Genomic DNA, 18,160 nt, shown 5'->3' with positions numbered 1-18,160 from the left:
CCTTTGCTGCTGTGTGAGTGGCACACAAATAGGGTAAACTGACTATTCGGTGGGGAATCAACTAAATCCATTGTATACATGGTGCTGTCAAAGGCACAGAAAAAAAAAAAGCGGGGGGAGGGATTTCCCCTCCAATATTTCAGTTAATCATAGGTCTTGTGACAACAGTAGGTTTTAAAAAAAGAGTTCAAACAAATTTGATTCTGTCCCTTAATCTTAATACATAGAGACCTGTGAATTTTTTTTTTATTTTTTTAAAATTTTCATTTTATTTTTCAGGAATTTTTGTTGTATCCGTTAAAATGTTTTATTTCTCTGTAAATGTAATAAATACTGCAGATGACTGTGTATAAATAAAAACAGTGTATAAATCCTAGTTTAGCTATACTATCATAGTATAATTAATCATTATTCCAGGGTACTGAAAGGTTTTATGAATTAAAAACAAGCACAGAACAGTACTCTGCATTTTCTCAGTTTACACTAACTATAAGGTACATGAGACACTAAATAATGATACTGGATAAACTGGCATTTTGGCACATGAGCCCAAACAGTATGTCAGTAGCATCTAGATACATCAGAATGATTCTTACATATATCTTATACACTTTTTGCTCAGTTTCAGGTACCCTAATAACACACATACCTTTTTGATATCTGTTAGCAGTGGCACATTTTTAATAGTCCTTGATGATACTTGTATTTAGGATGGTCATGTGGCTATCTCCAGTGGATTACACAATAAGATAAATGAAGCTAGTAATTTAATTGCTGCATTTTCTGATATTTGTTTGACCATCTTATCAAGTAAGTTTTGAATAGTCACTTTTGCCTGTTGGATGCTCAGTCTTCTGTGTCTGGCTCCATGGCAGCAATACTGTTTTCATCTGAGGCCTCTACAGCGATTAATAGCACGACACTTCACATGAACATCAGTACTCTTTTGTGAGCAAGAGTGCCCAAGCCTTTTTGATTTAATCTAATTGTGTAATGAAATCTGGTATTTGTGCACAATGTGTCTTCACAAAGCTGCACTGAAACTTTACAATTGAAAAGAAACTTACATCTTCCAGGATCGTTAGGAGGGCTTTCGTAATGGGCTGGCTTCTTCAGATGAAAGAAAGCTAACAAAGCACAGAACTGAACCAGGAGTTCCACCTGGTTATTGCTTGCTGGGTATATAAGAAAGCAGACAGCTCAGGGTGGTTTACCTTTAGGAATTGCAGAAAGGCAGACTTCAGTGTCTTCAGAATGAAAACTCTCTCTCTTAAATCTTGCCACTGTGAATTTGTCAGTTAACTGATCGACAAATCCGTTTCCAACTAAATGGAGTTTCTGTGCCCAACATGTCATATGCAAAACTTCAAGAGCACTGAAACACTTTATTCTATACACTGCTGAGTCACTCCGTGGCAAACACATCAGAATGCGATGTGTTGTAGCTGTTCAACATATCCATAAATGTCTGGGAACATGTGGTTGCATTGGCAGTTTCAAGAAATAAGACTGCAGCCTGGTGAATGTTTTCTGTCTCTGTAGCACCAAAACAAAACTACAGAGACACACCTTCCTGCACTGTCTGACATTTTGTCACAAATCTCAGCCCGATGCTTGCATATGACGGCACCTCATCCTTTGTTGCCTGTCCAGCTTGTGGAAGATATTCCAGCCTGAAGCAGTCAGAACTTGGAAGGTCACTGGCTCCTAAAATAGGATAAAAGGACACTAGTTTGAAACAATATATTGGAAAATGCTTAAAAGTCGTCAACATTTCCAGTTGTCTTCATATTAGTTTAATAATTAGTTAAATGGTTTCAGGGGAAAAAATGACGCAAAGTTAACTCGCCTGGTACGTAATGATTCAAGTACTTTTGAACTGAAGGATGGTCAGGCTTCTCTAGTGGGTGTTGCTGCTGGCACACATTGGAACTGCATCCTCTACGAATGCAGTTTTTTCTTTGGCTTTCTTGGCACTTTGCAGTGTTTCACCATTTGTAGCTTGGCATGTTCTTTTGCTTATATCCGTGACTGTACAGTTTTTTTCTCCTGTGACTGACAGATCAACAGTCTGTAACGAGCCTGTCTTTTTACTCCCATTGCAGCTGACAGTTGGAAAATCTGCACCTCGTGTCGCTATCAGCAACATATGTCCTTTCATGCTTAAATTTTTTCCTATGTTTAATTGACAGGTGGCTTCGGATTTTAAAACACAACATCTCTGAGGGCAAAACCTGTGAATTTCCATGAGGTGTTTGAACAACTCTTGCTATAAATACATTTGCACAGGTGCAAACCTGCCTTGAGACACTCACCAACCACCACCGCAGTTAGCTGTCCCAGTATATCCTGGATAGCTCCTTAAGGTTCCCTCCTTGAAATTTAGTCCATACTGCAGCCCCCAAATAAGCCTCATCTCTCCATCCCAACTTAGTGACATGGGACACCCTGAATGGTCCCAGCCTCTATTGCTTCCTTCAGCTCCCCCCTCCCATTTTAACCCCCCAATATTCCCTGGGACCCCTTCTCCCCCCCCCATTAAATATTTTCCCTATCTTCATGCCAGGCATCCCTCCCCTATCCTTCCTTATATATTGTCCCTTGCTTGGGGAGTTGAGAAGTCCTTCAGGGAGGTTAGTGTGAGCCCTCACTACTCTCACCCTGCAGCAATGGCTCCTGTCCTTGGGGGGTTGTCCCCAGCTCCCCGCTCTGGGTGTTGTGAGCTGGTGCAGGAGTTTGCAGTGCTGTTGAGGTGTAGCCTGACAGCCCCTCCCTGATGACAGAGAGGTGGCCAAGCCAAATTTGAGTGAGTGGTGCTGACACACCTTATGCTAGGTCACAACATATGGAACAGGGAGTTGGGCCCAGCCCTATGAGATATGAGCTGTTATGTTCTTTTTTGTTTTGTTTTGTTTTTACGTTGCCTGACATTCCCAAAATGTATGGGGCTGCCATAGAATTGTAGGACTGGAAGGGACCTCAAGAGGTCATCTAGTCCAGTCCCCTGCACTCATGGCAGGACTAGCTATTATCTAGACCATCCCTGACAGGTGTTTATCTGACCTGCTCTTATAAATCTCCATTATGGAGATTACCACGACCTCCCTAGGCAATTTATTCCAGTGCTTAACCACCCTGCCAAGAAGTTTTTCTTAATGTCCAACCTAAACCTCCCTGGATGCAATTTAAGCCCATTGCTTCTTGTCATATCCTCAGAGGTTAACAAGAGAATTTTTTCACCCTCCTTCTTGTAACAACCTTTTATGTACTTGAAAACTGTTATCACGTCCCCCTCTGTCTTCTCTTTTCCAGACTGAAAAAACCAGGTTTGTTTAATCTTTCCTCATACGTCACGTTTTCTAGATTTTTAATAATTTTTGTTGCTTTTCTCTGGACTTCCTCCACTTTGTTCCTCTTTCCTGAAATGTGCAATCCAGAACCGGACGCAATACTCCAGCTGAGGCTTAATCAACAGGGAATAAAGCGGAAGAATTACTTCTTGTGTCTTGCTTTCAACGCTCCTGCTAATACATCCCAGTTTGTTCAGATCATTTTAAATTTTAATCGTATCCTCCAAAGCACTTGCAGCCACTCCCGGCTTGATATCGTAACACAAACTTTCACTGTATGGAATACATAAACTCTGGAAATTTCAGTGTAAAAATAGAATTAGGCAGACCAAAATAGAATTTGAAGAGCAGTTAGCAAAAGACACAGACTAACAAAAAAATTTAAGTACATCAGAAGCAGGAAGCTTGACAAATAATTAGTGGGGCCACTGAATGATTGAGGTGGTAAAGGAACCCTCAAAGAAAACAAGGCCATTGTGGAGAAGCTAAATGAATTATTTGCATCGGTTTTCATTGCAGAGAATGTGAGGGAGATTCCCACACCTGAGCCATTTTTTTTTTTTTTAGGTGACACATCTGAAGAACTGTTCCAGATTGAGGTGTCAGTAGAGGTGGCTCTGAAACAGATTCGATAAATTAAACATAACTAAATCACAGGACCAGATGGTATTCACCCAGGAGTTCTGAAGGAGTTCAGATATGAAATCGCAGAACTACTAACTGCGATATGTAACCCATCGCTTAAATCAGCATCTGTACTAGATGACCAGAGGATAGCCGGTTTTTAAAAAAGGCTTCAGAGGTGGTCCTGGCCATTACAGGCTGGTAAAACCTAACTTCAGTACCAGTCAATTTTTTTAAACTGTAGTAAAGAACAGAATTATCGGACCCCCTAAATGGACACACTGCTGGGGAAATGTAAACATGGCTTTCAAAAAGGGAAATTGTGCCTCAGCAATCTTAGTATTCTTTGAGGGGGTCAACAAGGGCGATTCAGTGGATATAGTGTACTTGAACTTGCAGAAAGCCTTTGACAAGGTCCCTCACCAAAGGCTCTTAAGCGGAATAAGCATTCATGGGATAAGAGAGAAGGTCCTCTTGTGAATCAGCAGCTGATTAAAAGATAAGTAACACAGAGCAGGAATAAATGGTCCGTTATCACAGTGGAGCAAGATAAATAGCAGGGCCGCTAAAGATCTGTACTGGGACCAGTGCTGTTCAACCTATTCATAAATGATCTGAAAAAAAGAGCTTAACAGTGAGGTGGCAAAGTTTGCAGATAGTACAAAACTACTCAAGATAGTTAATTCCAAAGCTGACTGTGAAGAGTTACAAAGGGATCTCACAAAACTGGGTGACTAGGCAACAAATTGGCAGATGAAATTTCAATGTTGATTAAATGCAAAGCAATGCACAGTGGAAAACATAATCCCAAGTATCTGTGCAAAATGATGGGGTCTAAACTAGCTATTATCACTCAGATTTTGGAGACATCGTGGATTGTTCTCAATGTGCATCAGCAGTGTAAGAAAAAAAAAGGGGGGGCGAACAATGTTTGGAATCATTAGGAAAGGGATACCTAATAAAACATAATCATAATATCACTCTACAATTCTGGTTGTCCTGTCTCAAAACAAGATGTATGAGAATTGGAAGAAGTACAGAGAAGGGCAATAAAAATGATTTAAGAGTATGGAACAACCTCCATATGAAGAGAGATTAAAAAGACTGGGACTGTACAGCTTAGAAAAGAGATGACTAAGGGGGATATGATAGAGGTCTCTCAAATCCTGAATGGTGTGGAGAAAATGAATAAGGAAGCTTTTATTTACCCCTTCACATACCATACAAACCATGGGTCACCCAAATTAAATGAATAGGCAGCAAGTTTTAAAGAAACAAAAAGTAGTACTTCTTCACATGGTGCAGCCAACGTGTGGAACTCTGCCAGGGAATGTTGTGAAGTCCAGAATTATAACCGGGTTCAAAAAAGAACCAGACAAGTTGATGGAAGATAGGTCCGTCAGTGGCTATTATCCAAAATGGTCAAGGATGCAACCCCATGTTCTGGGTGTCCCTAGGACTCTGACTACCAAAAGTTGGACTGGACAATAGGGGATGAATCACTTAATTGCAGTGTTCTGTCAATTCCATCTGAAGCATCTGGCACCAGCCACTATAGGAAGATAACATCCTGGGCTAGATGAACCACTGGTCAGACCCAGGATAGGTATTCTTATGTTCTTATACTGAACAACTGGCCTATCTCCGCTTATTAGGACATGAAATAGTGCCTTTCAGTGTAGTGTTACTTTGGGTATTCAGTAGTTTAGAATTATCTATCCAAACGGTTTTTGATTTTCTGGATACAGCTATTTACAAAGATGAGATAATGATATGTACACCCTTGTATCAATGTGTGTACTGCATGTACAGATTTGTACTGCCTGAATGAAATACTTGGATGGGTTTTGTGTGTTTTACATCTTGTGAAATTTTAAAAACAAACTCTATTAGAAAGTTAACTTGAAAAGGGAGTATTTAACCGTATCCCCAATATTTATTGTTACAGAGAAGTATTTTGGAATTACTTGGCAAGACAGTCACTGTTCGTGTATTGTTACATTTTGAAAATGACTGCATTTAATTTTCATTATAGCAAGTGCATTTTTTTCAAACCCTATACTTTACTAGACCTTCTCTTACACACATAATCACCGTTTTGATTTCAGGATGTGGTCAACAAAATTAGGAACAAAAAATGTCTTGCAAATGCCAGGAAATATTTCCTTCCTTTTCCATCTCCCAGAACAGAAATGTAATTTGTTAGTTTAGAGCAGTGGCCTATAATCTTGAAGTTTCACTAAATCATCACAATGAAATTTTAAGAGCCATTATGATCCCTGTTTTTCACACTGTCAGAATTAAGGTATAATTTTTTGGGATGAGTGGGAAAAAGAAAACAGGGTTTTTTGTTTTGTTTTTGTTTTTTTTTGTTTTGTTTTTTGTTGGAAAGGTATGAAAAACACATTTTAAAATTGTACATATTTATGCTATCATGAAACTAAAAATACCATGTGTTTAAAAGTTACTTCATGAGTATAGCCATTCTTGAGGGAAGGTTAACCCATGTTTTCTTTAACTTGTTTTCATTAGCTCTTCAGGTTATCAGATCGTATTGGCAGATATAAAGTGCACTGGACATTTGCATGTTATGATGTTCACTGCGAGAAGGGGATTGATATTGTTAGTTTAAGAGCCAGAGTAAAACTTAGAAGGGAAAATGGGAGACACTGCTGATTTAAGATGCTTTGTCTTACTCCACAGTACTGCTGTGTTTATCAGTGCATTGGTGCAAAAATAAAATAAAATAAATTAATTCCACACTAGGAGACAAATAGTGAGATGAATTTCTGAGCTCTGACAATTCAAATGGTTAAGATTTAAAACTTGTTGCATACGCAAAGTAAATTCTTGAGGGATGAGCGCATTTGTGATGTCTGAAATAATTAGTTAAGAAATAAAGAAGTTATTGTTTAATTAAAATTACTTTCTGAGTATGTTCAATAGACACTTTTTCTTACTTATTTTAAATCCCCAGTCATGTAATTGACTCCATACAGGAGAACTATGGCAGCCTTATGGAGCCCCTTTGAAGCCCGTGAGGCTCCATACAGGTGCAAAGGTCTGCTCACATGGATCCAGTTGCAGGATTGGCATGGAGGTGGTTTACAGTGAACACATGCAGTAGATAATTGGGTCTCCAAAGCTCATTGCTGAGACCATTTGCAGCTAGCCAGCCAGTCATTCCCTCTGTTATGTAACCTACTTACTCCTCAGCACCTTTAAAAGCAGTCTGGGAAGGGCCACCAAGGGGAGTTGTGGTTTTGTGTCAGAAGCCAGTGGATGCAATCTGAAATTTCACACATGCTCCCTGACTTTCTGGAGTGCACAGCGTGAGAGCAGGAAAATGCGTAAAGGAATATGCAATCTGTCTTTGTGCATAAAAAATATTCTTTTGTATCTCTAAAAGAAATACAGATACATAGACAACTTTTTACTGATGTATTAAGGTGCATAAATGATGGGGAAAACTAAAATATATGATCCCTCACGCTAACTCTCCTACCTTCTAGATATGTACACAATATATATCTTTCTGTAATTTACAAGGGTACACTATTTTAGACCAAATTAAAGTAACACAATTATTTTGCCATTATGTAGACATTATTCTGACCATTTATTTATTTTTTACAGCACCAGCAGACATTTTTGAATCAGCTGAGGGAGATCACTGGTATCAATGACATCCAAGTACTGCAACAGGCCTTGAAGGTATGGTGGATTTTTAATGAATATCTAACTGATGGGAAGCAGCACGTGCACATGCTGTAAGTTAGCCTCCTGTGATGTCACCGTCTAGCTCTACTAAAGATCTAAACAACATCCTTCAGTGTAAGGAGGCAAGACCTAATAATTCCTTAGGTGAAAAATAAGTTGGAAACTTTTTTTTTTTTTTTTTGGTGAGTGGTCAGGCAGAGGGGGTAGTGCTTGGATGTTGTATCCATCTAATCAAAAAAGAGCAGTAAAGGTAGCATCCTGATTCATTCCTATGGCATTTCCCTTTTAGTGGAAAAATGACACAATACCTATTAATGGCTTCTTGTGTAATTTGAAAGAACAAAATTGATATCTGGTTAGATATTCATATCAATTGATGTGTTGGGTGGGGTGTGTTTAAAAAGAAAGAAAATATTCTCTAGCCGTTTCTCAGATCACTGTTAACATCCCTGCTATTTTATGATGCACCAAAAAAAAAAAAAATCCTGAGAGGATTATAATATATATGGGGGGTGGGTGTGTGTGTGTGTGAGAGAGAGAGATATCTATCTATCTATCTATATATTTATTTCCCAATGGTGTTTTTTTACCTTAGAAATATCAGGAGTATGAAGTGTGGTCTTCCCTGGTTATGTGTTGGTGGACCTCTTAAGTATCTGGGCAGATTTTCAGGGAATGAATCTTTAACAAAATATTTATTCAACCAAAATGTTAATTAGGCACTGAATTTGAAGACACTGATGTCAACAAAAACTAAAGCATCTCAGGCCTCATCTGCACGGTTTGTGCACAGTCTGACTGTTGGCTAAGGATTTGCTAGGTGGTGGCTTTTTGTTTTGTTTAAGCTATGTAATTAGTGACTCTACCATCCCACTGTAGAGTCAAAACAGTTATATCCCTTATAATTTATATATCTTCTTCCCCTTTCCATACTGGAACAGCTGTACTGGTATAAGATACCTCTATGCTAATATAACTGCATCCTCAGAGTGGGTTAAATACATTGGTTTAGTTAAAGCAATACAACTTTTCTAACGTAGACAAGACCCTTCAGCAGATTGAATAAGGATCTCTTCCTGTCTTAATTTGTCCTCATTTGCTCTCTTTTGACTCTTGTGATAACATCATTTCACTAGTTCTCCAGGTGTCATAAATTCTTGCAGAGCAAACAAGACCTGAATTTTTTGGGGGGTGGGGGTGAGGCAGGAGTAGAAACCGCCACGCTTCTTTCCCATAAAACGAAGCAAAATTCCCCTTCCCTCAAGCTTACCTTTCAATTTATTATACAAAAATACACACACAACCTTTTCCTTCCTTCCTTCAAGAAAAAAACGAAAAGAAAGAAGTGGGGTGAGGGGGGGGAGGGAAGGGCCTGCATTTTTAACATCTGTGTGTGTATGTCTGTTACTCCTGGTTAAATTTAGACTAGAGGAAATGTCAACAATAGAATACCTGTAGCCATAAAAATAAAAGGCCAGATCCTCAGGTAGCATAATTTTGGCTTAGTTCTGTTGAAGTCAGTGAAGCTAGATGAGCCAAATTACACTAGATGAGAATTTCATCTGAAATTTATAATTTACAGTGCCTTTTTAACTAATTTCTTCTTTGATGGGTACAACTCTAATGAATAGTAATTCCAGAAGAAACCTGTTGACTGCTCTGTCTTTTATAATTGGAAGTAGACATTATGCCCACAACACTATTTGATTAGAAACTAGCCAAGTATATAAAATAAAAGTCTGAAAAGTTAAAATGATTTTAGGTTGTGACTTTCTAACCAGAATTTGATGTGGAAAAAATGAAGTGCAGTTGGTTGTATGACAGTTGAAGTTGATCATAACAAACTCATTCTGGCCTGCCGTTTAAATTAAAAAAAAAAAAAGTGAAGTCTCTTTTTCTGTTGACATTTAAAGGACAGCAATGGGAACTTGGAATTAGCGGTGACTTTCCTTACGACAAAGAATGCCAAGGTTCCTCAGCAGGAGGAAGCAACTTACTATCAAACAGCACTTCCTGGCAATGACAGATACATCAGTGTGGGCAGCCAGGCAGACACAAGTAGGTATTTCTTTCTCTGTATAAACTATTTTAAAAGCAAAGAAACTGAGAACTTGGCTGTACAAGATTTACCATCAGTTCTGCTTGTAAATTCCCTAACTTCACATTTCCTAGGTTTTCAGTTGCTCTTGTTTCTTTCAGCATAAATTTTACTTTCTTCAGTTACTTTTCTTGATTTTTTTTTTTAACATGTTCCTTTTTGCTATTAGTTAGAAATTGAACTGGACCTACAACATATTTTTTCCCATTGTTGGGTTCCTGGTTGGGGCATGCCAGTTCAAGAAGGGTAAGTAGCTTTAAAGAGAGGCAAAAGTCCACAAACATAGGAGTACTTCAAACCTGAATAAAAATAAATATTAAAGCTATAAATACAATGTTATAGAAGTTACCACATAGGCATTTTAAGGACCCTATATTGATAGTCAGTGGTGTCCATGAGGTAACTGATAACAGCAGGTGTTAAGCATGCTTTCTGCCTCTCAGGATTAACTCCCAAGTTTGTTAAGAAGTTGGCAGTTGTCTCTTGAAAAAGATAAACCATTAAAAATGGTTAAGATTGTTTGTTTCATACGGGAGGCATTATTTTCTGATTATTCCCTTATTGTGTTGACCTTTTTCTTATGATAAGAGTGTACAGTGTATTTTCAGTCCTGGAGAGGACACTCGTCTTGCCCCCTTATAAATGCTTTATGTTCACATGTTTCAGCATTTGTTACCTAAAGTAGAAATTATTCTTTAAAGAGATAAGAGAAATAACGTGGAAGAAACAGAGTATATTGAAGGGTGTATAATAGATTTGAGTTCTATCGTAACTTCTGAATTTTCTGTTAATATTGTTTTTATGTTTCTAATCTCTTCTAAACACAAACCTAAAATTGAAATTTTAAAATTCTTTGCACCAGACCCCCAAGCGATGGAAATCTGCATACCTTCATTGAAGTCAATGGAATTCTGCTTTAGAAGAGCATGGGCTTTTGCTCTTAGTTTTTATTTCAGGAAGTGGTGGTAACATAAGTAAAGACATTTTGTTCAGGGTTAGGGTTTCATATTATTTTAAGCAGACATTATCCATTAGAAAATCTAGTTTTGTCTCAACAACTTGGAGTTGGAAGAGTAGATTTATATAATTTTAAAGATTATTTATGTTTTGGAATAACTGAGCTAGTTTAGGTTTTCAGCAGTACAGTGCAGAAAAGTGTATTTAATCTTCTGTGTTTCTGATCTCCCTTCATAGAATTTATCAGATATGCTGTGGAAAATTAGAATTTCCTAAGAATAAATTAAATATCAAAATATTGTGTAACTAAAGTAATTTAGGTCTGGGTAAAGTCAGAAAAGCTTCTGTACCAAAATGGTGCATACTTAACATATCAGCTTCCTGTATGGATCCAGTATTACATCTGCATACTTTTCTGAGATACAGGAATTTGCTACTGCAATATTTATGACTGTTATTCCAGAGCAAGTACTGATATGGGATAATGAGTTGGATTCTGTTGCTCATGTTTCATTAACTACTCTACTGATGGAAAGAAGTCCAGTTGCAGAGCCACATTCTGCCCTCATTTATACCCCATGTAACCTTACTGGAGACAAGAGGGTTGTATAGGATGTAACAGAGGGTATAATCTGGCCCACAGAATGCATGAAATAGAGCACATTATGAGTTTGAAATCCATGTTTAATTTGCAGTACTGATCATTAGAAAAAATAAATATTTATGGCTGTGAAACTGATTAAATATTGAAAGATAATCTAGAAGTAAGAACCATTGTGGAGTAAAAATACTGACATTTTGGAGACCGACGTCCCTATGTTATCTGCTGCTGACTGTTCAAGTTCATTGGCATCAAAGCTAGAGAGCCCTTAATTCCTTGCAGGCTAGCTTTCGGTCACAGAATGAATGTATTTGGGAGTCTCATCCTATTTTATTTCTGTACATGAGAAAACCACTAAACAATTCAGCCTACTTTGGCTGTCTCTGATGAAGAGAAATCCCTGACTGGGATAGCAGAACTCTTGCATATCAGAAGAGAGGAGACTTTGCAGAACTTTGAGAAACTTTGTAAGCTACATTATTCTCTGCTCAGTCCATTCTCTGCTGATAAGTACCTTTATCGCATCCACTAAATTTGTTCAGTTTTTTTATAAATAGAAAAAGCTCAAAACAAATCACCAGGACAATCTGTTGCAATCAGAGTATGTTGGGGGTGGGGGTGGGAATAGGACAGTGGTTGATTTGAGAGGCGAATGGAAGCAAATATGGGTTAAGACAAAATACGAAAACACAATAACATGATTACTTTAACCTTCATCATTCCATTCCATGAAGAGGGATGTTGATGCCACTTAAATCTGCAACACTGTGTAAAACTGATGAGTGTCTTGCCATTTAAATGTGTTGAACCCCATTATATACCCCACCAAGGTGTAATTATCTCAAGATAAACTCATCACATCATGCCTTATTGCTTCATCATCGACATTCATTTGAAATGTCTAGATGTCATGAGTCATCTAGATGCAGAGTGCTATAGTTTCTCAGCCATCCAGACTGGGGATAAGAGGTCAATAGATAAATACCGGAAACTCAGTCCCTTACCAGGGAACAAAAAATATCCGTTTGTTGAGGCTTTTGAGTGCATGCCAAGCAAAAAGGCATCGTTGGCTTATTCTTGAGGTTATTGGCTTAACTGGATCTATGCTATTGAAAGATGCTTACTTAGTAAAGAATAAAATATCTGCTTGAGCCACCAAGTCCATTATCCAACACGGAAGGAAGTGTTAGGAAACTGAAGTTCCTCAAGAGTAGTAGGTTTTCTGTCCCGACCCTGTTTATAGCAAATTATTGGCTTGTCGGCAATTGGAAAAGCTATTAATTGAATGTTCGATTGTTAAGATTTTAAAACCATGACTAGTTAATGAAAATAAAGAACCTTTCCACTCCTACCTCCAACAATGCTTTATATTTCATAAATTTGATAATTTACTACTTATCCGAAATTAATTCAGTATTAAACACAAAGGCCACATTATCACAGAAGTCTTAATACAGCCTTCACTTGTGCATGTCCCAACACCTGCATGTGCAGATTTCTAGCACCAACAGCTGCATATACAGTTGATTTGATCCCCTATGTGTGCAAGTGGTAGTTGTCGGTTTGTGTGTATGCAAAGAGAAACCATAGCATGAAAACTTGTTAAATGTTGGGGTTGTTGCAATACACCTGTACAAAAATTCTGATCTAGAGGTTTTGGCTGTCATGTGGATCCCAGGCATTACAAAAGAGACCTGGCAGTTTTTTGCAGAAGGAGCACTGCGCCTATAACAAACAACACACAAACCTAGAGAAGTACAGAAGTGTTAAATAATGCTGTGCCATTATAGAGCACTTGAAGCACTTTCTACCTGAAGTTCAGTCCTTTTAGTAGCATGATTTAAAACAGCTCACCTCAATTTATTTTTGTCTGGGGATGTTAGTCAGGATTGTTACATTGTTAAACATAGTATGTATTTTCTCCTTTTTATTTGAGAAACTTAAAGAATCCAGGGCTAGAGGAGGAAGAAGCAGTGAAAAGGGGAGAAATTCATTTTTGAAAAATATTGTCTTTGGGTCAAACCTCAGCCAAGCCTGACAGAAATAACCACACGCCCCTCTGTTCTAAAGTAAAGGAATTTCACCCCCTCATGCCACTAAAATTGTATCAAATTCAAGTCCTGAAATATTTCATGTATAGAAATTATTCTTCTCTGTAACTCTTAAGCTCCTCTGGTAGAGACAATCTTATGAGTGTCAAAGTCCCTTGTACATTTATGGAACTATATTAACTAGAGCAGAGGTTGGCAAACTACAGCCCATGGGCCCCTCCTGCCTTGCCCCTGAGCTCCTGGCCCTGGAGGCTAGTCCCTGGCCCTCCCCTGCTGTTCCCCTTTTCCTGCAGCCTCAGCTCACTGCGCACCGGTACAATACTCTGGGCGGCGGGGCTGCGAGCTGCTGGGGCAGTGCAGCTGCAGAGCCTGGCCTGACTTGACTCCAGCCATGTGGCGCGGCTGTAGCGCTGCCAGCTGCCGGTGCTCCAGGTTGCGCGGTAAGGGGGCAGGGAACGGGGGGGTTGGATAGAGGGCAGGGGAGTTCGGGGGAGGGGGCAGGGATATGCATAAGGGTCTGGGCAGTCAGAGGGTGGGGAACAGGGGTTGAATGGGGGCAGGGGTCCTGGGGGGGCAGTCAGAAAGGAGGGGGGGTTGGATGGGGCAGCGGGGGGCAGTCAGGGGACAGGGAGCGGGGCGGGAGGGGAGGTGGATGGGGCAGGGATCCGGGGGGGCAGTCAGGAATGAGAGGAGGGGTTGGATGGGGCAGCGGGGGGCAGTCAGGGGACAGGGAGCGGTGGGGGAGGGGGCAGGGGTCCTGGGGGCCTCTCAGGGAACTGGGCAGGTTGGATGGGGCAGCTGTCCCAGGGGCAGCTGTCCCAGGGGCAGCTGTCAGGGGGCGAGAAGCGGGGGGGGGGGGCATGTGATATGGGGTGGGGGCTGGGCCACACCTGGCTGTTTGGGGAAGCACAACCTCCCCTAACTGGCCCTCCATACAATTTCCAAAACCTGATGCATGTTATGATGATCACTGCTGGAAGGGGATTGATATTGTTAGTTTAAGAGCCAGAGTAAAACTTAGAAGGGAAAATGGGAGAGACTGCTGATTTACCCTCAGGCCAAAAAGTTTGCCCGCCCCTGAACTAGAGGGTCACAGGCTTTGTTGCTTCTATAGGCTGAGCTCCCTGCACACACTTAGGGGCTCCTTGCATTCCTCTTTTTTCCCATAAACTACATGTGTGCCAAACTCTTCTCCCTCTCTATTTCAGGGACCCCCTGCAACTCCACTGCTTTGTTGTCATGCCAACGGCTGTATGTCCCTTGATTCCTCCCTCTGGCACATGCCATGGACTCTCCCACCCAATACCATTGCTCTCATTCTCTCCCTGTGTTGGGCTCAGTGTTCACCACCATTTACCCATATCCCTCCACCATTCTTGCTTATTTTCTTTCTGTTTGGAAGATGAGTCATTCTGGATGTCAAAATTTAAACTATATTGGGATGATGGGATGGACTGAGATGAGGATTGGCATTACGCTGGATGGTGTTTGTGGTTGCCATCAATTGATCTGTAGACAACAGTAAAGCTGTTAGAAGGTGCTGAGTCTGCAAACTGGATCCCAGAGGCTCCTCATTCACCTATTTCCCACTTCTGGTTTTCTGATTTTCATCAAAATCAATAAGATGCTGCCCATTGGTGCTCACAACATTCCCTGGAGTTGTGGAATTGATTGGATGCGACATTCAAAAGGTAACACTTTAAGAACAAAGAAATCCCATGAAGTTGAGTCTAGGACAGTGGTGGTCAAATTACGGCCCAGGGGCCGCATCTGGTCCTCCAGATGTTTTAATCCGGCCCTTGAGCTCCTTCTGGGGAGCAAGATCTGGGGCTTGCCATGCTCTGGCGCTCCAGCCGGGGAGTAGGGTTGGGGCTTGTCCCAGTCTGCACGGCTCCTGGAAGCAGCGCATGTCCCCCGCTCTGGCTCCTGTGCATAGGGGCAGCCAGGGGGCTCTGCATGCTGCCCAAGCACCGACCCCACAGCTCCCATTGGCTGGGAACTGCGGCCAATGGGAGCTGCTGGGGCGGTGCCTGCAGATGGGGCAGCGCCTCTGTGGAGGAGCCAGATGGGGGACATGCTGCTGCTTCTGGGAGCCGCTTGAGGTAAGCATGGCCCGGAGCCTGCACCTCTGAGCCCTCCCATGCGCCTGCCCCACTCCTGATCCCCCTCCTGCCCTTGAACCCCTCGGCCCCAGCCCCTCATCCCTAGCTCGCACTCCCGAGCCCGCACAAGAAACTCCCTGAAAAAGCACAAGATCAAATCTGCACAGACACACCCCTGGAACCCCGACCTGGGATATTCTATCTACTACCCAAGATCCATAAACCTGGAAATCCTGGGCGCCCCATCATCTCAGGCATTGGCACCCTGACAGCAGGATTGTCTGGCTATGTAGACTCCCTCCTCAGGCCCTACGCTACCAGCACTCCCAGCTACCTTCAAGACACCACTGACTTCCTGAGGAAACTACAATCCATTCTTGATCTTCCTGATAACACCATCCTGGCCACTATGGATGTAGAAGCCCTCTACACCAACATTCCACACAAAGATGGACTACAAGCCGTCAGGAACAGTATCCCCGATAATGTCACGGCAAACCTGGTGGCTGAACTTTGTGACTTTGTCCTCACCCATAATTATTTCATATTTGGGGACAATGTATACCTTCAAATCAGCGGCACTGCTATGGGTACTCCACGGTATGCCAACATTTTTATGGCTGACTTAGAACAACGCTTGCTCAGCTCTCGTCCCCTAACGCCCCTACTCGACTTGTGCTATATTGATGACATCTTCATCATCTGGACCCATGGAAAAGAAGCCCTTGAGGAATTCCACCATGACTTCAACAATTTCCATCCCACATCAACCTCAGCCTGGTCCAGTCCACACAAGAGATCCACTTCCTGGACACTATAGTGCTAATAAACGATGGTCACATAAACACCACCCTATACCGGAAACCTACTGACCGCTATTCCTACCTACGTGCCTCCAGCTTTCACCCTGACCACACCACACGATCCATCGTCTACAGCCAAGCTCTGCGATACAACCGCATTTGCTCCAACCCCTCAGACAGAGACAAACACCTACAAGATCTCTATCAAGCATTCTTACAACTACAATACCCACCTGTGGAAGTGAAGAAACAGATTGACAGAGCCAGAAGAGTTCCCAGAAGTCACCTACTACAGGACAGGCCTAACAAAGAAAATAACAGAACACCACTAGCCGTCACCTTCAGCCCCCAACTAAAACCCCTCCAACGCATTATTAAGGATCTACAACCTATCCTGAAGGATGACCCAACACTCTCACAAATCTTGGGAGACAGGCCAGTCCTTGCCTACAGACAGCCCCCCAACCTGAAGCAAATACTCACCAGCAACCACATACCACACAACAGAACCACTAACCCAGGAACCTATCCTTGCAACAAAGCCCGTTGCCAACTGTGCCCACATATCTATTCAGGGGACACCATCACAGGGCCTAATATCAGCCACACTATCAGAGGCTCGTTCACCTGCAATGTGATATATGCCATCATGTGCCAGCAATGCCCCTCTGCCATGTACATGGTCAAACTGGACAGTCTCTACGTAAAAGAATAAATGGACACAAATCAGATGTCAAGAATTATAACATTCATAAACCAGTCGGAGAACACTTCAATCTCTCTGGTCATGCGATTACAGACATGAAAGTTGCGATAGTACAACGAAAAAACTTCAAAACCAGACTCCAGCGAGAGACTGTTGAATTGGAATTCATTTGCAAATTGGATACTATTAACTTAGGCTTGAATAGAGACTGGGAGTGGCTAAGTCATTATGCAAGGTAACCTATTTCCCCTTTTTTCCTACACTCCCCCTCAGATGTTCTTGTTAAACCCTGGATTTGTGCTGGAAATGGCCCACCTTGATTATCATACACATTGTAAGGAGAGTGATCAGTTTAGATAAGCTAATACCAGCAAGAGAGTGGGGTGGGGGGAGGTATTTTTTCATGCTTTGTGTGTATAAAAAGATCTTCTACACTTTCCACAGTATGCATCCGATGAAGTGAGCTGTAGCTCACGAAAGCTTATGCTCAAATAAATTGGTTAGTCTCTAAGATGCCACAAGTACTCCCTTTTCTTTTTGCGAATACAGACTAACACAGCTGTTACTCTGAAACCTCTCATAGCCTGCTCACTCTTCCAGGTTCCTCCCATTTGCTTTTTCTTTTCAGCGCCATTGATTTCACTCTGGTAAAATCTTTGACATTAAGAACTCAAATAATGCAATAATTGTCTCTTAAAAACACAAAACTTGTTAAACTAGAGTATGAATAGTTTATTTTAAATCTGATGGGAACTTCCTGAATAAGCAAACTGAGTATATGAGTTGGAAAAAAATGGACCAGTCGTGTGGTTATTAGCATAAGTGAAATGTTTTCACTTATTAAGGGAAGGTTTCGAACACCAGACCTTGGGCATCACAGATACACACTGGTGCCTAGATTAAAAAACAAAACAAAACCAAAAACTATATCAAAACCAAGAGCAAGTTCCAACAGTAGTTCCACTGTTCATCTTTGTACACTAATTGTGACTAGAGGTCACTAGTGTACCCAGCTAGACCTTTTAAAGGTCATGTCCCCTTCCTCACCATTCAAAACTAATCTTTCTGAACAGCAGATATAGCATTCTTGAGTCTTTGACTCAAACTGATGTTTCAATGCCATTGGCATAACTCTGAGGAGTTGCTTT

The 18,160-nt window shown here is 41.1% G+C and overlaps 1 protein-coding gene across 4 annotated transcripts in view; it reads left to right on the top strand.

Moving 5' to 3' along the window:
* USP25 (ubiquitin specific peptidase 25) overlaps positions 1-18,160 on the top strand; it is a 145,700-nt gene that overhangs the window by 25,162 nt on the left and 102,378 nt on the right. For 3 of the 4 annotated variants that reach the window (XM_074971419.1, XM_074971427.1, XM_074971434.1), the window contains exons 2-3: positions 7,611-7,688; positions 9,608-9,752. In XM_074971419.1, the coding sequence (XP_074827520.1) occupies positions 7,611-7,688; positions 9,608-9,752 (223 nt within the window). Of the gene's footprint in view, positions 1-7,610; positions 7,689-9,607; positions 9,753-18,160 lie in introns of those variants that run through there. The other variant, XM_074971439.1, reaches the window with a different exon arrangement.

Source organism: Natator depressus, chromosome 1 (assembly GCF_965152275.1).
Source record: "Natator depressus isolate rNatDep1 chromosome 1, rNatDep2.hap1, whole genome shotgun sequence".
NCBI classification, from domain to species: Eukaryota; Metazoa; Chordata; order Testudines; family Cheloniidae; genus Natator; species Natator depressus.
This window is presented reverse-complemented; position numbering and strand designations above follow the sequence as displayed.